Source organism: Hyperolius riggenbachi, chromosome 9, assembly GCF_040937935.1.
Source record: "Hyperolius riggenbachi isolate aHypRig1 chromosome 9, aHypRig1.pri, whole genome shotgun sequence".
Taxonomy (NCBI): domain Eukaryota; kingdom Metazoa; phylum Chordata; class Amphibia; order Anura; family Hyperoliidae; genus Hyperolius; species Hyperolius riggenbachi.
The window spans coordinates 41,141,576-41,168,042 of NC_090654.1; the positions used below are offsets into that span (position 1 = coordinate 41,141,576).

At 47.2% G+C, this 26,467-nt stretch overlaps 2 protein-coding genes across 3 annotated transcripts in view; one reads left to right on the top strand and one right to left on the bottom strand.

Annotated features, from left to right (window-relative positions):
* LOC137532263 (GON-4-like protein) overlaps positions 1-1,558 on the top strand; it is a 72,853-nt gene extending 71,295 nt beyond the window's left edge. For both annotated transcript variants that reach the window (XM_068252581.1, XM_068252582.1), the window contains exon 32: positions 1,096-1,558. In XM_068252581.1, the coding sequence (XP_068108682.1) occupies positions 1,096-1,239 (144 nt within the window). In that variant the 3' untranslated portion in view covers positions 1,240-1,558. The remainder of the gene's footprint in view (positions 1-1,095) is intronic.
* A 444-nt stretch (positions 1,559-2,002) lies between these two features.
* On the bottom strand, positions 2,003-25,523 carry MSTO1 (misato mitochondrial distribution and morphology regulator 1). The gene is made up of 14 exons (XM_068252583.1): positions 25,406-25,523; positions 20,330-20,447; positions 20,182-20,254; positions 19,132-19,198; positions 18,354-18,390; positions 16,547-16,688; positions 16,331-16,448; positions 16,079-16,213; positions 15,258-15,410; positions 14,555-14,686; positions 14,292-14,470; positions 12,733-12,837; positions 7,489-7,604; positions 2,003-3,971 (listed from the first exon to the last, which is right to left on the bottom strand). Exons 1-14 carry the CDS (start codon positions 25,487-25,489, stop codon positions 3,742-3,744), a joined length of 1,689 nt encoding a protein of 562 aa, XP_068108684.1. The 5' UTR covers positions 25,490-25,523; the 3' UTR covers positions 2,003-3,741.
* Positions 25,524-26,467: the final 944 nt, after the last annotated feature.

A 26,467-nucleotide genomic window follows, 5' to 3' on the forward strand; every position in this document is an offset into this window, starting at 1 on the left:
CCCATCTGATGTGCCCCCCCATACTGGCACCTCAGTACCCTCTGATCCCTTCCACCATCTGATGTGAGCTGGCTTGCATGTGCCCCCCCCCCCCCCCCATACTGGCACCTCTGATCCCTTCCCCCATCTGATGCAGCCCTACCTCTCAGCGCTGTCCATCAGCGGCGCATCGCTGCCTCTCAGCGAAGGAAGACTGAGAGGGGCGGGGGAGAGGCGGAGATACGCGCTGATAGACGCGTGTGAGGCAGGGCTAACGGCGGTTAGCCCTGCCTCTATGCGGAAGAGATCCCCGGGACTCCACGAGGGGATTTGGGAGGTAAGGGACCCCCGTTTAGCCGCGGGATAGCGGCGGTTTAGCAGGGGCACACGTGCCCCTGCTGAATATAAGCTCTGAAGCGAGATTTATTCTCGCTTCAGAGTCTCTTTAACGCCTTCAAAGAGCACCAAAACGCTGACAGCAAAAGCCAGTGTTTTAGCCTTTTCTACTGCTGCCTCTAGTGTGAAAGAGCCCTTAAGGCTAGTTGACATTCAGAATGCGAATCGCGATGTTGCAATTTTGCCGCAATTTGCATTGTGATTTTTGTTCAATAGCATGAGAATCACATGATCACCCCAAAGCGCTGCATGCAGCACGTTTGCGATTTATGCAAAACACAAACGCTGCAGTAAGAGAGATCTCTTAAGGATACATAAGCAACAGCGCTTTTGCTGATCGGTGGGGAGCAGCAAAGCATTGAAAAGTGCCCAAGTATGAACTAACCCTTATTGGTCCTCATCAGTGCATGGCATGGATTGATATGGCTCTATATGATGGGCTTGACATAATTTGGGCACTAGCTATTGTCGGTGAACAAATTATCTTTTTTTTTTTTTTCCTAATTTTAGCTCCAGCAAATGCCGGTGCCCAAATTAGTCACAGAGCACCAATATAATTATAATTCGCATTACAGCCTATGGTGGTTCCCAAATAATCGGTGTAGCACTGTCCTGCAATTTGCTGTCTCGCTCCATGTGGATCTGGGTCATTATGAGCTGTCTGAGTGGGCCTTGGTAGAAATGAGGATTTACTGAGGCACTACTTGTTTTCCCCACCAGGTGGCGCAGCGTTTCCGGGAACTCGTCACTCTCTTCCAGACTGGCTGCGTCACCAGCTCGGATGAGGAAGAAGATGAAGGTGCCGGGATCACAGAGGAGAACATGTCTGATCCGGAACCTGTCCTGTCCGAGGAGGAGGATTAGGCAGATAAATACTTGCACTTTGTACAGATTGTTTTAGGCTGTTTGTGTACATACTGTTATATTAGTTGTGTGTGTTGGGCGGGTACTCGTTTTGTGGTATTCTATCCAGCAGCTGTTGCTGGAAGCGCTCGTCTCTGCTAGAGGCGATTTTATCCCGTTTCTAGAAATTAGTGATTAAATATTTATTATAGTTGGAATGATGGAAAGTCTCTCACCCCTCCACCAGCAAGACCCGGGCGTCATGCTTTCCTGCCGGCCGAGGAGAGAGGTCACTCTGCAAAGGGACACCCAAAATAATAAAACTATCATAAATGAAAAATTGCTAGCTGTGTATTATTTATTTGAAAATGTGCTCTTCTTTCTAACTGAAGTTTAAGAGAATTTGAGAAGTCTTAAGTGCTTCTTCTAACTCCTTGAGGCTGTTCCTGTTCCCCGCTGGACGGCCTGGTACTTTGGCCAGGCTGCGCGCACTCCCTCCATGGCTAGGAGTAATCTGCGCATTAGCAACTCTGCGAGAGTACTGAGTCATCTAAAGGGGATTAGGAGTGACCTCAAGGGGCTGGTGGAAGCCCCAGGTAAATATAAAACTTGACTTTATTTTGCACTCTTTAAAGAGGAACTCCAGTGAAAATAATGTAATAAAGTGCTTTCATTTATGTATTCAATTATGCATAAATGATTTATTCATTGTTTGCCCATTGTAAAATCTTTTCTCTCCCTGATTTATATTTTGACATTCATCACATGGTGACATTTTTACTGCTGGCAGTGGAAGGAGATGTTGCTAGCTTTATTGGCAGTTGTAAACAGGTATTTCCCACAATGCAATGAGGTTCACAGACAAGAAACAGTCAGGACCATGGTCCTGACAATCACAAGGGTTTCACCACAATTAGCCATACAAACCACCCCTGATAATCCGTTTGTGAAAAGGAAAATATTTCTCATGGGAAAGGCGGTATCAGCTACTGATTGGGATAAAGTTCAATTCTTGGTTATGGTTTCTCTTTAAAGGGACTCCGAGCACCTCTCATAGGCATGCCTTTAAGACAGATGACTTCCAACAAAGTCATGTTATGATCCCTCTGGAGGAGCTTCTTCCAATGGCCATGCATGTCACTTCCTCTTCCTGCTTCATTCAGTGATGCACTTCTCTAACAGAGAAGACAGGAGTGATCCGGAAGTTATAACATAGCCAAGATGGTAGCCATGATTTTTAAACTGAAATTGAAAGAAAACTATTTGGTGTAGAACGGCGATTCAGGCATAAAATGAAAGAGGAGAGCACAAGGTACAGAAAGGTATGCATCTTTAACCACTTAAGGACCGGGCTTGTTTGCGCTGATCTGTGCAGCGTGGACTCTCCAGCCCACAGCACAAATCAGCAGGCAGCCAGGGCGACCAGACTTTCCCCCCTTTTTTCCCCACTAAGGAGATATCCTGCTGGGGGGGGGGTCTGATCGCCGCCGGCTATTTTCGTTCAGCGGGGGGGGGTGGGGGGGGGGAGCTAGAAGCCCCCCCCCCTCCGCAGCAATTCTCCCTCCCCTCCTTTGTGCACTTTACTGGGATGCATGGATGAACTAGATGACCAGGAGGAAAGCGGGGGACCTGTAAGAATGCTGGGGCTGGAAGATGTAAGTAAGAGGTCATTATTTGTAATATGTGTTTCCTTTAAAACACGCAATACTAATTCACCACACCTCCTAAGGGAATAGTATTCAAAAATGCAACACGTACAGTGTTTCCCCCAAAAGTAAGCCCCAGCAGGAATTTGGGGCATGCGCCAGCATAAGCTCTCCCCCAAAAGTAAGCCCCAGCGGGAATTTGGGGCATGCGCCAGCATAAGCTCTCCCCCAAAAATAAGCCCCATCAGGAATTTGATGCATACTCCAGCATAAGCCCTCCCCCCAAAGTAAGCCCCAGTAGTAATTTGATGCATACTCCAGCACAAGGCCTCCCCAAAAGTAAGCCCTAGCGGCAGGGAAAACTTATACAGGAGGCAACATTAGATCCTATGGTACCTGCTCTTTATTTTCTTCCTTTAGTAAACATAGGCAGCCGCTTACACTTTAGAGGACAGGGTACCCAGAGAAGGAAATAAGTCACCTGAGGATGTTGGGGCTGCACATACTGTACCCTTTCTGGCATGTGATTCAGACACTACAGATGCATAACAGGACTGCCAGGCAGCTGGTACTGTCTAAAAGGAAATAAATATGGCAGCATCCATATACTTCTCAGTTCAGGTGTGCTTTAAGCCTGTACAAATAGGTGCACATTTTTACAATGGGAAATGTTTATGTGCAAAGGTAATATTTTTCAATCTACATGATTGCACTGACACCTTTTGTTCAGTTTCAGGTTTGGCTATGCAGTAAAGTCAGATCACAGATGGAGAGATTACAGACAGGCTTAGCTGTTGGTTGGTATGTGTTGCAGGGAGACACTCTCTGGCTGCTCCAGGGATGGTTTTACTGCAGTCCATTGTTAGAATATCACAGATTAATCACTATTGTCGTCACTGTCCTCGCCATCACGCACGCGGTAACACTGGGAAAGGCAGCGCAGCTCATTAACAGCCTCCCTGAAGTCCTCCTCTTCCACACCGGCTGTGGAAAAATTGGCCCATCGTCTGATGTCTATGGTGGTGACCTCATCACACAAGCCACGCAGACTCTGCTGGAGTGAGCTTGATGCTTGCAGGGCAGCCAGTACCGGGATCTGACCTACAACTGAAAGAAAACAGCATCTGAACCAAGGACCAGTTATTGAGTGCACACCTCAGCTATACAGTACCCTGCATAAAATTTATCCACATAAAAAGTATTATAAACAAATGTTCCTATGTCAAGGGACCAGAAAAATAGTTAACTACAGTGATGTGAAAAACTATTTACCCCCTTCCAGGTTTCTTATTCTTTTGCATATTTGTCACACTTAAATGTTTCTGCTCATCAAAAACCGTTAACTATTAATCAAAGATAACATAATTGAACACAAAATGCAGTTTTAAATGATGGTTTTTATTATTTAGTGAGAAAAAAAAAACTCAAAATCTACATGGCCCTGTGTGAAAAAGTGATCACACCCCCCTCCCCGTTAAAAATTAACTTAACTAGGGTTTATCACACCTGAGTTCAATTTCTGTAACCCCAGGCCTGATTACTGCCACACCTGTTTCAATCAAGAAATCACTTAAATAGGAACTATCTGACACAGAGAAGTAGACCAAAAGCACCTCAAAAGCTAGACATCATGCCAAGTTCCAAAGAAATTCAGGAACGAATGAGAACAAAAGTAATTGAGATCTATCAGTCTGGTAAAGGTTATAAAGCCATTTCTAAAGCTTTGGGACTCCAGCAAACCACAGTGAGTCTCATTATCCACAAATGGCAAAAACATGGAACAGTGATGAACCTTCCCAGGAGTGGCCGGCCGACCAAAATTACCCCAAGAGCGCAGAGAAAACTCATCCGAGAGGCCACAAAAGACCCCAGGACAACATCTAAAGAACTGCAGGCCTCACTTGCCTCAATTAAGGTCAGTGTTCACGACTCCACCATAAGAAAGAGACTGGGCAAAAATGGCCTGCATGGCAGATATCCAAGGCGCAAACCACTTTTAAGCAAAAAGAACATTAAGGCTCGTCTCAATTTTGCGAAAAAACATCTCAATGATTGCCAAGACTTTTGGGAAAATACCTTGTGGACCGACGAGACAAAAGTTGAACTTTTTGGAAGGTGTGTGTCCCGTTACATCTGGCGTAGAAGTAACACAGCATTTCAGCAAATGAACATCATACCAACAATAAAATATGGTGGTGGTAGTGTGATGGTCTGAAGTTGTTTTGCTGCTTCAAGACCTGAAAGGCTTGCTGTGATAGATGGAACCATGAATTCTACTGTCTACCAAAAAATCCTGAAGGAGAAGGTCCGGCCATCTGTTCATCAAGTCAAGCTGAAGCGATCTTGGGTGCTGCAGCAGGACATTGGCCTCGATTCATAAACAGCAGTGCGATAAAAAAAATCTTGTCGGGAAAATACCGCACTCGGTATTTCCCCGGTCTGTGTGCTAATTCATAAAGATTTCCCCAGCTGCCCTTGGAGGTCGGTAAATTACCGCAGCCCATTGAGCGGTAGAGTAGAGCAGTGTTCCGATTCCCTTTTTGCCCTGCAGAAATGAATCACACAGACGGTTCTCTCTGGCTCTCTCACTGATGACTCAGACAGATGAGTCACAGTCTTTCCCTGCCTGCAGAAATTACTCACACAGACGGCTCTTTCTACTGATGACTCAGACAGATGAGTCACACAGTCTTTCCCTGCCTGCTGAAATGATTCACACAGACGGCTTCTGGCTCTCTTCACAGATGAATCAAACAGACTTTCGGCTCTCTGCACTTTGCATTAATCAGAGCTGTCGGTAACTTGTTAAGACCTCACCAGAGGTGTCGGTAACTACCGCCAGGCTTACCGCTTGTTGAAGGCTTTATGAATTGACATTTGCTGACAATTTACTGACATGTGTTGTCGGTAACTGCAGCCAAGTCGGTAATTTATCTCCCTGGTCGGTAATGTCAGCTTTTCATGCGGTAACAGCCTTTATGAATTGACATTTTGCTAAGTGGTCGGTAGAGTCTGCTGTTTTCAGCATTACCGCATGAGGTAATGCTTTATGAATCGAGGCCAATGACCCAAAACACACCAGGAAATCCACCTCTGAATGGCTGAAGAAAAACAAAATGAAGACTTTGGAGTGGCCTAGTCAAAGTCCTGACCTGAATCCTATTGAGATGTGGCATGACTTTAAAAAGGCGGTTCATGCTAGAAAACCCTCAAATAAAGCTGAATTACAACAATTCTGCAAAAATGAGTGGGCCAAAATTCCTCCAGAGCGCTGTAAAAGACTCGTTGCAAGTTATCGCAAACGCTTGATTGCAGTTATTGCTGCTAAGTTATTGCACACAGGGCCATGTAGATTTGGAGTTTTTTTTTCTCACTAAATAATAAAAACCATCATTTAAAACTGCATTTTGTGTTCAATTATGTTATCTTTGACTAATAGTTAACGGTTTTTGATGAGCAGAAACATTTAAGTGTGACAAACAAGCAAAAGAATAAGAAATCAGGAAGGGGGCAAATAGTTTTTCACACCACTGTATTTAACTGACTTTTTTATCGTAACAACCAATGATTTATACAGGAAAATCATGACGATTAACAAGGTTGCCCAAACCTTCGCATCCCACTATATATAAAAAAAACAAACAAAAAACTGACACTTGCCTGGGGTTTCTATTGGCCCCCTGCAGCTATCATGTCCTGCTCCGTCCTCCTATGATCTTCCGTTCCCCACCGCCGGTATTATTTGTTTAACTAGATGAATAGAACTGCTGCCGCGCGTGCACACTCCCACGCGTCATCGGGAGCTTACTGCGCAGTACGAAGTTTTCTTGTACTGCGCCTGCACAGTAAGCTCCCGATGACGTGGCCGCGCTGCTGCAGTTCTATTTGTCTAGTTAAACAAAAAATTAGACCGGTCCCGGCAGTGGGGAACGGAAGATCGTAGGATGGCGCGGGACATTACAGCTGCAGGGGGCCGATAGAAGCTCCAGGGAAGTGTCAGTTTTTGTTTCTTTTATATATGTAAGAGAACCCCTTTAACTCTTTCAGACCGCAAAATATAAAAAAACCCCAAAACACTAAAACAGCCTGGTTATTAATATCTTTTGCACTGTAGATAGACATTTATCTCTTTATCACATGAAGCCTTGGGTATACTTGGCCGCATCACCACACATTTGGGCTCGCCTCTAGGGGAGAGTGATCTAGTCTGTCACAATGTCAGGCTAATTGGATCAAAACTTTAATTGCCCTCACCAGACTGCGCCGAGTAATTAGGCTCGAACACGTGCAATTGGGGGGGGGGGAGGGGTGAAGCTACAGCAAACAAGTGGCCACCTTCACCAGTTCACCTCCTCTTACTATAGTGAGATGCAGTAGTAACCCTACCGGATCCCCACTGCTTAGCCCCCAGTAATTACCTATGTCCCCCTACACACACGCACGGATTACAAAGAGTTAAGTTACACAGGAGGTTGGTAGCCTCCACCCCAATATAAATAGCACATACTATACAGAAACCACTTATAAGTTAGAACTCCAGGCCGACAACCACAGTAGCCAGTGTCCTGATGCAGATGGCACACTGGTTACTATGGTGACAATATATAGTTTCCTCCTGGCTCACCTGGTGCCTCCGCCTGCGGCTCCTCCACCGTCCAACCATCTTTGGTGATGTAACGAGAGAAGAACTGAGGAAATGTGGGGCCTGGTCTGCAGGGTGTACTCAGCAGGTGAGAAATGCTGTGTGAGAGAAAATATACCATCATTATGCTGAAATGACAAGCCTCCTCCTCATTAGTACAATCATGCTGCCATTTCTCTATCAACCACAAGAGGTCATCCTCTGCCCAATATCATGATCCCACATCTGATAATTCATCAACTCCCATTTCACTGCATGTACTTCCATACAGTGACGTAGCTATTGATCATGGGGCCCGATAGCAAAACTTTCATGGGGCCCTCAGATGTAGCCACTCTTAAGCAATGTCACCTGTCCCTACCCCATGGATGAGTTAATTGAGCAATTTACATTCTCAGCAGTTCAACAATGCACATAGTTTGTGAGCACTGAGACAAAGTTTGAGGGTGGAGAACACAAGTTAATGGTGAATACATTAAGTACCACCTGGGCCCCCTATGCTCCAGGGCCCAATAGCTGCTGCAATGGCTACGCACTTGTTTCCATAACATGACCACCACATAGAAGTACAGCATTAAAGGGAACCTTAACTCTAAAATAATAAATAAAAAAAAGGAGTTTCACTTACCTGGGGCATCTACCAGCCCCATGCAGCCATCCTCTGCCCTCACAGTTACTCATGGCTCCTCTGGTCCCCCGCTGCCAGCTAGTTTCGTTTTTGCCGACTTGGAGTCGGCCAGCCGCCATGCATACGTTTTTACGCATTCCTGCTGGTGCATCAACAAGTACATTTGTACAACATACAACGAAACTAGCTGGCAGCAGGGGACCAGAGGAGCCATGAGTGACTGCGAGGGCACAGGATGGCTGCAGGGGGCTGGTGGATCCCCCAGGTAAGTAAAACTTTTTTTTTGCGTTAAGGTTCCCTTTAACCATTTAGTGGCATCCTAACGCATTAATTCGTCATGCTTTACCCTATTAACGGCAACATGACGTATTAATAAGTCGCGCGTTCCCGCCGTGTGCGCGCCGCTACGGCCGCCGTTTCCGTCAGGATCCCGTGCTGAGGGATTGGGGAAGAGGACCAAATGGTCCTCTACCCAATCGCAGTGCCTGGAGTGAATGGACGTGACCGCGAACAGCAGCTACGTCCATTCACAAAAACAGAAAATGTAACAATTAAATAAAGTGTAAAAAAAAAAAAGTGAACACTTACTATAACGAGTGTTCACTAGCGCCATCTTGTGGCCAAAAAGTATATGACACGTACAAAATACATACATTTACAAGTACATACACATGAGTAATAAAATTCCACTTCCAACACTCCCCCTCCAAAAGAAAACACTTGTAAAAAAAAAAAAAAATCAGCTTAAAATAAATAAATAAATACTTGCCTTAGGGACTCAGCTTTTTTTAATCTATATTTTATGGGGGACAATTATTTTTAATTTATTACATTGGGGCTTGTAATTATGGCCAGAACAAAAAAGAACAGAACAGAAAAATAACACCTACCGTATATACTCGCATATAAGCCGACCCCCCAACTTTTACCTGAAAAAACAGGGGAAAATGATTGACCCCCATATAAGCCGGGGGTAGGAAATGCTGGCCGCCTTATTCCCCTAGTGTGTCCCAGTATAGCTAGTAAAGTGCCCAGTATGGGTAGGTAGTGCCCCAGTATAGCTAGTATAGTGCTCAGTATAGCTAGTATAGTGCTCAGTATAGCTAGTATAGTGCCCCAGTTTAGCTAGTATAGTGCCCCAGTTTAGCTAGTAAAGTGCTCAGTATAGCTAGTATAGTGCTCAGTATAGCTAGTATAGTGCTCAGTATAGCTAGTATAGTGCTCAGTATAGCTAGTATAGTGCTCAGTATAGCTAGTATAATGCTCAGTATAGCTAGTATAGTGCTCAGTATAGCTAGTATAGTGCTCAGTATAGCTAGTATAGTGCTCAGTATAGCTAGTATAGTGCTCAGTATAGCTAGTATAGTGCCCAGTATAGCTAGTATAGTGCTCAGTATAGCTAGTATAGTGCCCCAGTTTAGCTAGTATAGTGCCCCAGTTTAGCTAGTATAGTGCTCAGTATAGCTAGTATAGTGCTCAGTATAGCTAGTATAGTGCTCAGTATAGCTAGTATAGTGCCCAGTATAGCTAGTATAGTGCTCAGTTTAGCTAGTATAGTGCCCCAGTTTAGCTAGTATAGTGCTCAGTATAGCTAGTATAGTGCTCAGTATAGCTAGTATAGTGCCCAGTATAGCTAGTATAGTGCTCAGTTTAGCTAGTATAGTGCCCCAGTTTAGCTAGTATAGTGCCCCAGTTTAGCTAGTATAGTGCTCAGTATAGCTAGTATAGTGCCCTGCCCCGCACTGTCCCACACGCTCCCTCCCTCCCTCCGCGGCCGCTGCTGCTGCTATTACTTGCTTCAGCGGCCGCTTCCTAATCCGGGTTCCCCTCTTCATCCTGCGGACTCCGTAAGTGTATCACAGCAGCGCGCCCGGCGCTGCTGCTGTGACGATGCAGGGGCCAGGAAAGAGCGGTTCCCCTGGTAACGGCGATGCGCCGTTACCAGGGGAACCGCTCTTTCCTGCCCCCTGCATCGTCACAGCAGCAGCGCCGGGCGCGCTGCTGTGATACACTTACGGAGTCCGCAGGATAAAGAGGGGAACCCGGATTAGGAAGCGGCCGCTGAAGCAGGTAATAGCAGCAGCGGCCGCGGAGGGAGGGGGCGAGCAAGCAGGCGGGCGGAGGGCGCAGACCACCACCCACGACTCGCATACAAGCCGACCCCCCAACTTTTGGCCCCCTTTTTGGGGGTCAAAAATTCGGCTTGTATATATTTCAAAATAATATACTGTCGCCATACATTGTGATAGGGACATAATTTAAATGGTTTAATAATCGGGACAACTGGGCAAATACAATGTGTTTGTTTTATCCACAGGAGAATGTTGAATTTTAAAACTATAATGGCTGAAAACTGAGAAATAATGATTTTTTTTCTATTTTTTTGTTTTTTTCTCATTAAAATGCATTTAGAATAAAAAACATTCTTAGCAAAATGTACTACCCACAGAAAGCCTAATTGGTGGTGAAAAAAAACGAGGTATAGATCATTTTCTTGTGATAAGTAGTAATAAAGTTATTAGGGAATAAAAGGGAGGAGCACTGACAAGTGAAAATTGCTCTGGTCCGTTAGAGTAAAAACCCTTGGGGGTGAACTGGTTAAGGTGCCCGTACATCTAGCAATGTATGGGGAGATCGACCAAGATCTGATCACAGAGATATCCATTACCTGTCCATACACCGCAGGCCGATTCCTGATAGATTTCAGCATGACATCTTATCGGTAATCGGCCTAGCAACGCCACCTCCGCACCAAGTGTAAATACCCCCTGCCCCGTTGCAATCTCACCTGTACCACTGCCGAGAATCCTGGTCTCCTCCTTTCACCCCCAAGCACCATGTGTCACACACGCTTGATGCCACACGGGGGTAACAACGGATGTGGCCAAGAGTTGAAGCAGTGGGACAACAGATTTTACACTGCACGGGCGGAAACATTTTACACTACCGCCACCCACCGGATAGAGCACTTTCGACTGAGATCTTTCCAGCATGTCCAATCGACGCATTCGACCGTTTTAGCCTAAAACCAAATCAGATCAGGCAGACATGTTGCCGCTACTACCGATCGCGCCGTTCACCCACCACAGAAGCTCAATCGCTCTGCCGTCACTATATTGGCTCCTGCCCCTATAATCCATGTGAGCCAATGCGATTGGCTCACGGGGGTCAGGAGCCAATTAAATCGGCTCCTGACCGGCTCACAGAGCTTAACCGACAGAAGCAGGACAATTGGGCTACAGCAATGAGAGAGCGGTGCGATCGGTAAGGAACGTGAAATCCATGTCCTGCCAGGGATAACAGCTCCCAAACGGCATAGATTTCAACAAACGTGGTCATCAAGTAAACTCGAGGCGGGAATAACCAAAATAACCTACTTGCCTAACAAGGGAGGATTCTCCAAAGGTTGCCCATGTCCTCCAGACCACCAGCACTGCTCAGGACCCTCTTGAAGATTTGGACCATGCTTTGCTTCATGCATGAGCGCAGCCGTACAGTGCCTGCACAAGTACAGCCACTCCTGTGGACATACTCGTGCAGGCGCAGTACAGATGTGCTTGTACATGAAGAGGGGAGTGACCACTTAACATATCTTGTTGGATATGTTCTGGGGGTCTGCCCATGGCGGGGGCCAGGAGGACATGGGAAGCATTATTATTTAGTATTTATATAGCGCCACAATGCTTTACAGCAGTGGTCTTTAAACTAAGGCCCGCGGGCCGAATGCGCCCCCGAGGCTTTTTTACCGACCCTCCACACACAACATGCATTACTTATAGATGCAGTCTGCTACATTTTTAAGTATTGGTGGTCCGCATATAGAATAGCAGTGCTGGCACCACCCATCCACATGGAAGCCAGAAAGCAGTAATTTGCTGGTTTCCAATCACATTCTACATCAGGTGACACAGCTATCCAATTGGACTGCCGGTTGTCACATGGGTATGTTTCACTGTCTGGCCCGCAAAGACTTCTACATCATTTTATGTATACTCCGGCCCCCCAGCAGTCTGAAGTATGTTGACCCGGCCATCTACCCAAAATATTTGGGGACCCCTGCTTTACAGCGTATATAGTCTTGTCAGTTCACAATCTATTCCCTACCATATACATATGCCCATTATGTTTATATGTCCATCGTAGTCTGGGGCCAATTTAGGGGGAAGCCAATTAACATCTGTCTGCTTTTGCGATGTGGGAGGAAACCGGAGTACCAGAAGAAAACCCTCACAGACACGGGGAGAACATACAAACTCTGTGCAGCTAGTGCCCCAGCTGGGATACGAATTGGGAACTCAGAGTGATAACCACTGCGCCACCATGCTGCCCCATCTATGGTCCAATATTTGGTGGATCACTTGTGTTGTCAAGCCACAGTCTACACCAGCTGTCTGTCACCCCACAACTTCTGCAGCAAGACAGCTCTAATTTCAGACACGGGTAGTCTTGTGAGCCCTCCTCTGGGACATAAATCTTACATGACTGTTGGGAGCAGGTAAGTCTGGTTATATATATTGGTGGAAGTGAGTGGGTAACTATCAACTCCTCCCCCCATTCTCCTAGTGTAAGGAGACATGTCCTGTTTCCCTACCACGCACCTAGGGCTGCCGGGATAGACAGAGGACAGGTAGCACTGCAGGACGTCCGTGCCGCTGGTGCAGGCGTGGAGAGGAGACGGCGGCGGCCTCCCACCTGGAAGGTGGCTGTTGGTGGAAGAGAAGACGAGAAAACATCAGCAAAAAAGCATTTTTACCTGGCTAAATTTCCCAATCATGACATTGAACCATCCTGGAGCAGATCTTTGCATCAACACTGATTCACTCTGGACCTGATTTACAAAGGTTTTTCTGGAATGGAGCTTACAAGTCATCCTGCAAACTGGATTTTGTAACCTAAATTCAAATAGTCTAGCACACAGACAGTCACGATACCAGATACAAAATACACCTGAGTACTGCTCCCATAAATCCTCTTGGACAGGAAATAGGACATCTCAAAGTAAAGCCAAGTTTCTCCTCAGGTAAGATTACCTTCCAGTGACTTGTGTTCATCTTTGGATTGTCATCTCGAAGAAGGCCAAGCGGTTCATCCAACTTAAAAACCTCACACTGTATATGGACATGAGGTGAATAGATTCCTCCTGCACAGTGCCTTGTGCTAAAGGAGGTGTGGCAACTAAAACAGCAAAGTCAATTAGCCCTGTACACACTCGCAGCAAATCACGCAGGAACCGCTGCTATCTCTACAGCCAAGTTTAAAGCTAGGATCTTGGTTACAAAAGAACACATTCTAGTCACATACGCCGAGTAGAAGTTTCCCATTATTCATGTGTCCTAACCCTGATCCTAGAACACACAGAGCAAATAGGGCCAGAATTAGGAAACATACAAACAACGGAGAGCCTCTGAGAAACGTATGTGACTACACAAGATAATGTATTCCTTTGTGTCCAAGACCCTGGCATTCAAAGGATATCCCCTAGTGCTCTGACAAATGTAAAAATTGGTGTGTGTGTGTGTGTGGGGGGGGGGGGGGGGGGGAGGCATGTATAGGATTGCTCTCATGCCCACCGCTCCCCCCATTCTCCTCTGTCACGTTTTATTAGCCCCCCCCCGAAGCTACTCCCTAGTCAGGAGAGTCAGTGAGCAGTGTGCAGGCGCTGCCAAGTGGCGCGCATCCTTAATAGTGCACCCACGGCCAGGAGCGCTCTTTGTGCATGCACAGGAGGTCACAAACGGGTAGTGCACATGCGCAGAGCAATCCTGGCCGTGGGCGCATGATCAAGGATGCGCATTGCCGGGCAGCGCCAGCGCTATGCTCACCAACCCACCCGACCTGGAAGTAGCTTCTGGTGGCTATTAAATGTAACTGATGGGGACGGAGGAGAACATCTTACAACTTGCTCCCCCCGTTTTTTTTTAATTTCTCAGAGCGTTAAGGTATTCTTTAACTTGGGATGTCCCATCGAAGCCAGCGATCGTTGTAAGGGGGACTTAGATCAAAGAATGGGAAATGCGTTCCCATTAATTGATCTCTGGGCTAACAGGCGGCGGTGCGGTAGTGCGCAGCAGCCTTTTGGACGTAGCAGCTACGTCCAAAAGGCCTAAATGGTTAATATACCACAACAGAGGATGAACAGGCACATATTCGGTATTACCTGCTCTGTCGCCCTTTGGGAATTCCTCTCAGTACGACAGATTGCGAGAAGATGGGGGCTTGACCTGTGCAGGCAGACAGAGACCTCCATGGAGGGGAGGAGTGGTCAGAAAGGAGAGTATCGGGGAGGAAGGAGGAGGAGCCAAGTGGAAAAGGGATGTCACAGGACACAGTCATCACCTGAGGGGACAGAAGTCATGTGAAAGCTGCTGAACTACATAACCCACCAATGTGTAGTATACACCACGTTTTTAGAACACCCACCTTCCTTCCGCCGAAGCTCAGGGTCTCTGCGAGATGTGACAGAGACAAACTGGAAGATGACATGCGGTAAGGCGTGGTCAGCGTGTCTAGTGCTAATGCCAGAACTGCACTGCTGTGATAAGCCCAAGAGGCCTGCAATGAAGAATATGTTAAGAGTCACCTAGAGGATGGACGTGTGTCAATCAGAGCTACTGGATTACCAGGGTAAGGACTGGGAGTACTGGAAGCCATGAAAAGGTCAAATGAAGTAAGGGGCCAGATACATTTAGAAGGCTATAAAAAGTCCACACAGGAGATTCTTACACGAATGAAGCCAGTTGCGTGTGGTCCGGTGTTAGTCATGGAGAGAATCCAAGGATATAAAAGTTGTTTAGGTGATACCTTTAATGACTAACTGTACAAAATTTCTAAGCTTTCAAAACTAAGTTTCTTCTTCAGGCAGTTTCAAAAGCTTAGAAATCTTGTAGTTGGTCATTAAAGCATTCACCTAAACAACGTTTGGTGTTGTCTTCGGATACAAGTATGAACAGGACTACAGAGTTATCAGGACCACACCTTGGAGAAATAGGAGCCACTGACAGTCCTGATGAGATACCAGTTGGGAGCCAGGAGTCCAGAGACAGGCTTGAAGGGTGTACAGGGAATTATTTGGGTCTACAGAAACACATTAGGGGCTAGCTATAAAGCAATGATGATTACTTACATCATACAGCAATTGGGGGAAATGTGTTGGTGATCCAGGTCTTCGTCCTAAACTGGAGTTGACAGACAATGGAGAGAAGATGGAGCTGTGATTGGTTAGGGGCACCAGGGACAGGACACAGTTCATGAGCTGGTAGGTGCTGGTTTGCAAATTCTAAAGGGGGAAAGAAGATGAGGAAAAAGGATGGTGACTGCTTCCAGTCAGAGATAGAGAAGCCCACCACACCAGAACGCACATTTTATACATGGGTGACGTGGACGGAGAGTTGGAACAAGATAACAGAAAGGGTCAGTTGAAGCAAAGGGATATTTCAGAGGGAAGGACACTGAGGGGTTACATTTAGATTCTCCCCTTCAAAAGTGTCCCCTTCCAACAACTCATAGTCACTTCTTTCTAAACCCCCAACGATCCAGCATCAGAAGTCCAAACTGGAGGACAAAATCGAATCCACAGCCAGGTGGCCACAACAATGAGGAACAGAAGATCTGAATACTTATTCTCACATCGACACCACTTAACCTTCCCTCCAGTTAGCCCTTCACATGGGCAATAACCAAACAAACAGAACTTTGTTTTTTAGTGAGAGTGAGGAGCAATAACATTTCACCACCATCAACTCACACATCCAATGGTGCAAGCCACAGAATATTTACATTTCTTGGTACCTGATTGGATGGTGAAAGTGGACAGCTGGCTGTTCACTACCCATCACCCCCTGCTGAGTAATTATCCCAAGAAGGAAATGCTGCCAGATTTATATCTGAAGTGAATTCATTTTGTATCAACAAGCACAAGTTGGATGGTGCAGCTCCACAACTCACCCTCTCCTCCGGTGGGACTGGACATGTTCCAAAGCTCAGGATGCCACGCCCAGGAAACTCGTCATGTAACAGTTCTGCTATTCTGGCGCCTGCTCCGGAGAAGCCACTATGTATGTCACAGAGAATGTGGAACCCCTGAAGAGGAAAAAAGGGTACCGATTCAGACACCTTCCCAAGCCCAGCAAATACCCCAGTCCTAGCTCCTCCCCCAACAGAAACCTCAGCTATTACCCCATCTGCCACATGGCTAACCTGCAGGTAGTCACACTCTTCAGAGAAGAAATGGAGGCGGTCTTCCACCTCATCCAGATGAGATGATGCCTTGAGCAGAGATTCCCCTTGACTGAAGGATTCCAGACCACCCGTGTTCCTACCACACAGAATACAGACTTCAGTTGATGGAATGCCACAGATTATGAGAACCCCCTCATATGGAGCCATTTGCTCCCAGCCAGGACCCTCACTCACCCACCATGGCTGCGATGACTCAGCAAACACAAAGATTTTGGATGGAGGGGAGAGCTAAGATAATCTGACCACACCCCATCACGTGCAACAGCTTGACAGGTCTTCTGCCTGCTCTCCAGGGTGGTCCTCCTGCCACGCAGATCTATAGGAGTAACCACAAACAACCACCATCAGTAACACCACGTGTGCTTCATCAAACATCACACTACGTATGGGGGTGTGAAGGAAGGCATAAGAAAGTTGGGGGATGGCTGGGGTATTGCAAGAGGAGGTTGGGCAGGATAAGCGAAGGAGGAGTTAGAGAATCTGAAGCAAATATTTTTTTATATAGGGTTATAAGGGTGCAGGAAGCCAATAAGGTGTTGGGAGACTGGAATTGAGGGTTATATAGGTGCAGGAAGCCAATAAGGTGTTGGGAGACCATAATTGAGGGTTATATGGGTGCAGGAAGACATTAAGGTGTTGGGGGACTAGAATTGAGGGTTTTATGGGTGCAGGAAGACATTAAGGTGTTGGGGGACTAGAATTGAGGGTTTTATGGGTGCAGGAAGACAATCAGGATTTGGGGGACCAAAATTGCAGGTTACATAGGAGCAGGAAGCCGTCCAGGTGTCGGTGGACCAAAATTGAGGGTTTTATGGGTGCAGGAAGACATTAACCACTTCCGGATTTCTGGTACGTATATACACGCCCCTGTAAAGTTCACCTGCAGATCAGGGGCGTGTATATACGTACCGCTCTATTTTTCTTCAGTGCGGGCGACCGCGCGCGTGCACGAGGGGCCGTCTCGTCGGCCAGCTGTTGGGAAATGGGAACTTTGTTCCCAAAAGTCTATTTGTGCCCCCACTAAAGGATGATCGCTACCAAAGGGAGCGGCAGCGATCATCCATAAAAATAAATACAAAAAGCTTTTGTAGCGATCGCGGGTGCGATTGAGAGCGCGCATGCGTGCGCAAGCGTGGCCACAACTCCGGCAAGCTGCTGGTGGACAGGAACTGTGTTTCCTAAAGCCAGTGAAGGCCCCCCCCCCCCCCCCCCAGTAAAGGATGATCACAGCCAAAGACAATGGCTGTGATCAATCAAAAATAATAAATAAGTACATTTATTGCGCGATCGTGCACGCGTGCGCACGTATGGGCACCCGCCGGGCTCTTCCCTCCAGCCAGAGTGCCCAAAATAGTGAATGATTGCTGCCAAAGCCAATGGCAGTGATCATTCATAAAAAGTTAACAGAAAAAAATACACCTTTATTTTGAAATAATATACTGTCGCCACACATTGTACTAGGAACAAAATTTAAATGTTGGGATAACCAGGCCAAACAAATAAAATGTGTGGGTTTTACCCATGATAGCATTGTTTAGTTTAAAACTATAATGGATGGAAATGGAGAAATAGTGTATCTTCATTTTTTTTCTCTTTAAAATGCATAGAAAATGAAGTAATTACTAAAAACAAATACTACCACCAAAAAGCCTAATTGGTGGCGAAAAAAAACAAGATATAGATCATTTAGTTGTGATTAGTAGTGATAAAATTATTGGGGAATGAATGGGAGGAGTGCTGACAGGTGACAAATGCTCTGGTTTTTAAGGGGAAAACCCTGTGGTAGGGTAAGTGGTTAAGGTGTTGGGGGAACAGAATTGAGGGTTATATGGGTGCAGGAAACCAATAAGGTTTGGGGGAACCAGAATTGAGGGTTACATAGGTGAAGGAAGCTAGTGAGAACAAGAAATGGTGCTGGTATTTGCCCACAACTTATAACATCTCTATATCTCACAAGTCACTGGAGAAACACATCACTCACCAGACTTCCTCCCAGGACCTTCATCAACCACTCCACCCTGGTAAAACAGAGACCGGCCATATTTCACTATATATTTTATATATTTCATGACAGAATGAATTTCCCATGCTAGTCTTTGCCTACAGACATGCTTGTTTGAAGCCCCCCCGTCTCCTATGATCTGATTTGGCCCAGATAAGTCGTGTAAATCCAAATTACATAATAGGCAATACAAAAAGAAAAAAAAAAAGCCCAGGTTTGCTGGGCCCCCTTTTCATACACATATTTAGACTGGCCAAACACTGACCAATTTTATCACCTTCCTGTAGTATGAGGGGCCAACAGATTTTGTACAGATGAGCATAGGTAAGCTCTCGTACAACATATCTCCCAATCATGTGCCGGCCCCTCTAGACATCTCCCAATCGTGTGCCGGCCCCTCTAGACATCTCCCAATCGTGTGCCGGCCCCTCTAGACATCTCCCAATCGTGTGCCGGCCCCTCTAGACATCTCCCAATCGTGTGCCGGCCCCTCTAGACATCTCCCAATCGTGTGCCGGCCCCTCTAGACATCTCCCAATCGTGTGCCGGCCCCTCTAGACATCTCCCAATCGTGTGCCGGCCCCTCTAGACATCTCCCAATCGTGTGCCGGCCCCTCTAGACATCTCCCAATCATGTGCTGGCCCCTCTAGACATCTCCCAATCATGTGCTGGCCCCTCTATATGACTCCCCCAACCAATTGATTCCTGAGTAACCCCGAGTATTTTAGCCCCTTTACATGCCCCACCATACATCACCTCCTGAGTGCTGCTCACTGGGCTCCGCTGAGACCACTCCTCTTCATGCTTCGTCACATTTCCTGTCCTGCAAAATATCACAAAGTGTCCCATAATCTGGCTGCTGACATCTTGATAGAAAAGCATCACACCACCAAAAATCTGCATATTCCCTAAACAACACTGGTGGAGTCCTGTACCTGTTTCGTCCTACACTCTACACTATGACAAAGATCACCATCAGAAGTTCCCCAACTAGAGGAAATAGAACAACCCCAATTCACACCAATCTCTACAGATCAGCATGGATACACACACACACACAGTTGGGGAGAGACCATCCAGCGATCTTCAGGAAACTGAACGCCATTACCGTTATGTACCCAATCAAGCCATTACAACCGAGGTTTTCCAGCATGCCCAATATATCCTTTCATCCGGTAATTGAACTAAACGATCAATCGGGTGGTAGTATCGAAACCTGACACGTTGGATCATTATGATCGAATTGGCCAATCATCAATGGTAGATTTTTGCTTCCAAAATAATTTGCACGCAAAGGATTTCGTTCTAGTCTCTTCCACTGCTATGAGGTCATCCTATCGGAAGGGACCCTAACCAGTCCTCGTTGCACATTTCCTTCCATTTTAGTGGCTAGCTGCTCCCAGGTTAACACTCATATTTGCATGTCAGTTTTTGGGTCTTTTTAAACAGGGGTTAGGGTCCCTTCCCATAGTTGACCTCATCACGGTGGAAGGGTCTAGTACAAAAATGATTTTATTATTATGGAAGGGAACATCCTCCATTAGTGTAGGTGTTGAGCACCTTTTTCAGCTGTAACAAGTGCAGTTGTGTCTGTAAGAGGCCTTGCAGCTCCAGTCTGTCAGGTGCAGCTTGGTTTAGATGCGCTGCCATTTCTTCTGTACAGTGTACAAAACTGTAAGTTCTGCTATCTGAACAGACTCAAAAATTACACAACTATTCACCACTATGATTTAACTATATGATGTATGTAACTGCCCCCCCCGGTGTCCCACGAGCCGGCTCTGACTCATAGCAATAAAGTCTCACCAGGCTGGGATGGCATTTGCCGATCTTTCATCTTCGTATAAGCCGTCATCTGCCCTCGCTGCGGTAGCACTCCCTGGAAGGTAACATGGACTGTCATTGGATAATCACACAGCTGCCACTCATAGGACGATCACAAGTCTCCACCCACCTTTTGTATCCAGGGCAATAAGGCGCGGCGTGTATGTCTCCACCCCATTCGGGGTTAACCCTGTTCGAAATAGTACATCACTGCGTATCTCAGAGTCCGAGTGGCCAAACTGCGACTCCTACGGGAGAAAAACATTCAGCAGATTGTAAGCTCTGCTGCCAAATTTAAACATCACCCTTCCACACAAACTTACACTGATTGGGCAAACATTTAGAGACACTCCTTATTTGAAAGTAAACCAGTCCAACAGTGACGTGGAGTGACGTAACAATGCATAGCTGCTTATATAAGGAACGCTCAGCTTTGGATGATGTAGTCATCACGGAAGTTAATGCCAAAATGTGTAAGAGGACTTTTAGGATTTTCTTTCACGGCACTATATCGGGTGTTTAGAAAGTGGCATTTGAGAAAAAAGCTTCAAGCGATAAGGACTATTCTGGTCGAAAAAGGCTGGGGAACGAGAGAGGTGAAAGGCGAGTAGCACGCATAGTCTGCAGCAACACAAGGGCAACAACACAACCAATTATAGCTGAATTCAAGGCAGGTGCATCACAAAGCATATCCCAACACACAACAAGATGGACTTTGCAAAGGATGGGCTTTAGCAGTAGGAGACCATCCAGAGTGCCCTTGGTATCACAGAAAAATAGGAAGACTGTTGTGGGCCATTGCCACCGTGCTCAGTCAGTCTCAGATTGGGCTGAGGAACATCAATCAGCGTTCAACCTGCTTCCATGGCCAGCTCAATCTCCTGACCTCAATACTATTGAGCATTTGTGGGAGGAAGTGGAAAGATCACTGCAAAGCTTGGAAACGCCACCATCCAATCTGACCCGACTTAGAGCTGCCATTATGTTAGCATGGGCAACATTTCTCAGCAATGGTATCAGCATCTTGTTGAGTCCATACCAAGAAGAATATCGGCTGTGATCAGAGGTGGACCAACTCGTTATTAGAGGGTGTCTAATTATTTGCTCACTCAGTGCATATCTGTTTATGAAACGTTAGACAAAGGCCTAGCATACACGAAAGGATCTGAGGGCGATCTTTCAGTAAATCAATCTATTCAACCGATTTCCCAGAAAGTACACGATCAGACGAGTATATAAGACCAAAGTAGGATCTGCGCAGGACCAATCAATATTTATCATTGCATCAAATCACAGATTGCTTTTGGAACAATGGTTGATCTGTCCGCAGATAGTCCGAGAGGGATCTATTGCTGCCAGTGTAGCGCACACAGATTTCTGCATGACATTTGTGCAGTTACCTCTGCCTGCTGGGTTCCCCAGGTCTTTCTCTTTATCGTGTACCCCCTTGGCCCGTGGTAAGTGTGAAAGCTGTTCTTAACCACTTGAGGACCGCAGTGTTAAACCCCCCCTAAAGACCAGGCCATTTTTCATGAAATAGGCCACTGCAGCTTTAAGGGGTTGCTGCAGGGCCGCACAACTCAGCAGACAAGTGATTCCCCCCCCCCCCCTTTTCTCCCCACCAACAGAGCTCTCTGTTGATGGGGTCTGATTGCCCCTCAGTTGTTTATATATTCTTTTTATCAATATTTATTTTATGATTTTTTAAAAATAAAATTGCTCCCCCCCATTTTTGTTCCCAGCCCACCCTATCAGCGTGATCGGCTGTCATAGGCTTCAGTCTGTCCCCAGTACAGCACTGCCTTAGATCGCAGCGCTGTACAGCCTCTAACAGTCTCCGAGCAGCGATTGCCGCTGGGAGACCAAACGGAGATGCGCACACAATCTCCTGCTAGCCCCATAGGAAGCCTTTCACGCCAATCGGTGTGGAGCGGTCCTGTGGCTGCCGCCGCATTCAGGGTAATCGGCGTGGACTAGTCGGCAAACAGTTAAAAGACAAGTGAAGTGAGAAGAATACGGAGGCTACCATATTTATTGCCTTTTAACCTCGAGGACCATGGTGTTAAACCCCCCTAGTGACCAGGCTATTTTCTGTTTAATTGGCCACTGCAGCTTTAAGGCCAAGCTGCAGGGCCGTACAACTCTGCACACAAGTGATCCCCCCCCCCCCCCCTTTTCTCCCCACCAACAGAGCTCTCTGTTGGTGGGGTCTGGTCGCCCCCTAACACCCCCCCGCGTTTATTTTTCTTTTAAATAAATTTTTTTTTTTAATATTTACTATTTTTTTTTCCCACCAAATCCCCTCCCTCCCCCCAGACGACCAAGCACGGTAATGGGCTGTCATAGGCTTCTGCCTATGAGAACCGATCGCTCTCTTGTCCCCCAGGGGGACAGCCGCGTCACACGGCTGTCTTCAGTACAGCGCTGCTGCTGATTGCAGCGCTGTACAAGTAAACACGCGACAAAGGCCGCTCGGAGACTGAAGGCGGAGCTCGGCTCCGCCCACCAAGCAGGAGATGCACGCGCGATCTCCTGCAAAACAGAGCCCCAGGACTTTACGCCAATCGGCATTAGGCGGTCCCGGGGCTGCCGCCGCGGCCACGCCCATCTGCGTGACGCGGTCGGCAAGAGGTTAAAAGAAACCTGAGGTGTGAGACCTATTGGAAGCTGCCATATTTATTCCTTTTAAACTATACCAGTTGCCTAGCAGTCCTGCTGGTCTATTTGGCTGCAGCAGTGTCGGAATAAAACCAGAAACAAGCATGCAGCTAATCTTATCCAATCTGAAAATATAGTCAGAAATACCTAATCTGCTGCATGCTTGTTCAGGGTCTATGGCTAAAAGTATTAGAGGCAGAGGATCAGCAGGCCAGCCAGGCAACTGGTATTAAACGATAACTGAGGTGAAGAAGGTTGAGGGTGGCAGGCATGTACAGGGAGCAGTCTTCATGCCCACGGCTCCCCCAGTTCCCCTTCATTCTCTCGTAAGAGCAATCAGAAGCTGCTTCCGGGTTGGCAGTAGTGCGCAAGCACTAGGCCCAGCGGTGTGCACCACTGATCGCACTCCCAAGGCTGGAGGTGCTCTGCGCATGCATACTTCATCCTGACTAGTAATGCGCATGTGCAGAGCACTCCAGGCCACAGGCACATGATCAATGACAGGCCTATCGCTTGCACTCTGCTGCCAACCCGGCCGACCCAGAAGCAGCTTCTGATTGCTATTACGAGAGAATGGAGAGGGACAGAGGTGCAAGGGGGGGAAGCTGTGGGCTTGAGGCCTGTTACCCTCAACCTCCTTCACCTTGGTTATGTCAGCCTCCATATCTCTCTCTTAGGCCTAGTGCACACCAGAGCAGTTCTGCTGCGGTTTGCGATCCGCTTGCGGGTGCGGATCCGCTAGGGTAATGTATTTCAATGGGCTGGTGCACACCAGAGCGGGAGGCGTTTTGCTGAAACGCATACTCCCGGGCTGCTGCAGATTTTGGATTGTGGATGCGTTTCTGCCTCAATGTTAAGTATAGGAAAAACGCAAACCCCTCTGAAAAATGGCACTTCAGAGCGGTTTGCCAGGCGGTTTTTGTTACAGTAGCTGTTCAGTAACAGCTTTACTGTAACAATACATGAAATCTACTACACCAAAAACGCTTCACAAAACCGCAAAATGCTAGGAGAAACGTTACAGAAAAATAAGAAAAAGCGTTTCACAATCTGCTAGCATTTTGCGGATCTGCTAGCGGTTTTTGGTGTGCACCAGGCCTTACTTCAGTTGTAAGGAGGATTTGGAGGCTGCCATATTGATTTCCTTTTAAACAATGCCAGTTACCTGGCAGCCCTGCGGATCTATTTGGCCGCAGCAGTGTTTGAATCACACCAGAAACAAGCATGTGGCTAATCTTGTCAGATCTGACAATGACGTCAGAAACACCTGATCTGCTGCATGCTTGTTCAGGGTCTATGGCTAAAAATGTTATAGAAAGAGGATCAGCTGGCTTGCCAGGTAACTGGTATTGCTCAAAAGGAAATAGATATGGCAGCCTACATATTCTTTTTGCTTCAGTTGTCCAGTGTTTAAAGTGTACCTGAGATTGCGGGGGAGGGAAAAATTATACATACCCAAGGCTTCCTCCAGGCTGATCGTTCCCAGGTCGTCCTCAGACTGGATCGTCTGCAATCTGACCCTGAAAGTCCTCCAGTTGAGGTTAGCCAGTCAAAGCAGTTCGGCCCCACGCGCTCCCCTATCGCAGGCGTTCTGCACCGTAGCACTGCGCAGGTGCAAAACACTCCCAGCGATAGGAGCGTGACAGCCGAGTAGAATGCCCCACATAAGAGGGCTTTCGGGGCTAGATTCCAGACAATCCAGGTGGTGGAAGAGGACAGCAAGGAAGCGCTCAGCCTGGAGGGGACAGCGGACAGGTGAGAGCATCACTTCCACACACGCCACAGAGCTAGCGGTAGATATTACACATAAGGGGGAGACGGGCCAGGGGGTCTATCATCCGGATATCGAACGCCGCAATCGCCACACACCCAACCGAGCAACAACTTTCCAGCATGTCAGATCAAAACTACGATCAGGCAGCCACGTTGTGGCATCGATCTCTGGCAGATTCGATCTGTTGATGCTGGGCAATTACAGGAACAATTTAAAAAAAATAAATAAAAAAAAACAGAGTGCAGCCGGCATAAAGGGGCCCATACACTGGTCGATTTCAGCCATGGATCCATTCTATAGAATCGATCAATCAAATGTATTCTATCAAATTCCCGGATCGATCCAATTTGCGGACGATTTCGATTGCTTTTGACCGATCTGCTGCTGGCAGCAGATTTATGGCCCATAGAGTTGCATTGGATCTAATGGTCCAATAATGCATTTAGCTCATTTTCCAATAGATTTCACTCTGAAATCTATTGGAAATCTGTTCCTAGTGTGTGGCACACATCAGATAGATTCCTGTCAGATTAGACATTACTGCCAGAAATCTATCTGATGGTCGAATCTGCTGCAAATCTATAATCTTTGTAACTCAAAAACAATGATAACAACAAATTACAGGAGACTAGTCACATGGCAGACAGCGGCTGCTCATCTGCCACGGCAATCCACCTCTGCAGGATCAGCATGACAGGAGATCCCAGCAATGGCGGCCTCCACTTCACCCACATGACAAGAGCGCCTTCTTCTCCCCTCTCTACTCCCCCTTACCTGCAGCCCCCACCAGTGCGCCCCCACAGAGTGGGCATAGTGACCAAGCTGCAGCGTGATCACCTCCCCACCCGGCACCGCCATAGCCTCCACAAGACCATCACTAGTAGCAACAGCGCAGCCCCAGCTCTGATTGGGCCGCGAGCTGTCAGTCACAGCCCAGGGCCCCGCCTAACATTACAGCCCCAGCTCTGATTGGGCAGCGAACTGTCAGTGAAAGCCCAGGACATCGCTTAGCACTGCAGCCTCAGCTCTGATTGGGCAGCTGGCAGTCACAGCCCAGGACTCCGCCTAGCACAGCAGCCTCAGCTCTAATTGGGCAGCGAGGTGTCAGTCACAGCCCAGAACTCCGCCTAGCAGTACAGTCTCAGCTGTAATTAGGCAGCGAACTATCAGTCTCAGCCAGCCCAGGACTCCGCCTTAGCTGTGATTGGGCAGCGAGCTGACAGTCACAGCGCAGGACTCTAACGGGTACGCTTAGGTTTCATAGGTACTAGGTGGTTTTCTGTGCTGTGCGACTCTCGATGTTGTGTCTGATTACGCTGCCTGTTTGATTTGCGCTGCCCCGCATGCGCAGTAGGAGACTGTGCGGCCACATTTCCTATTTAATTATGCTGCTAGTGGTAAAATAGTAATATCTCCGCTCTCTCACCTCTTACACTCCCCAAATTTTCAGGGTAGGGAGGGAACCACCAGAACGACCTCTATGCCAAATTGCAGCCCCCAAGACCTGCTTGTTCCCGAGATAGGTTTCTGTAATCCGTCTCTTGAACCAGCAGGGCTCTGGGGGTGCAAGTTGGTATAGAGATCGTTCAGGGGGTTCCCTCCCTACCCTACAAATTTGGGGAGTGTAAGAGGTGTGGAAGTGAAGATATTTAATATTTTACCTCCAGCATCATTAACTTCACACTGAGCATGCATGCAGGAAGCTTCCGGGCAGCAGCACAATCAGACATTACACCATGTCCGGTGTAGTGTCAGAATGAGCAGCCCCTCAGGTTGGGCAGCCTCGCATGCGCAGTAGGAGCTTGCGTCCTATTTAATAGTGCAGCCACGTAAAAC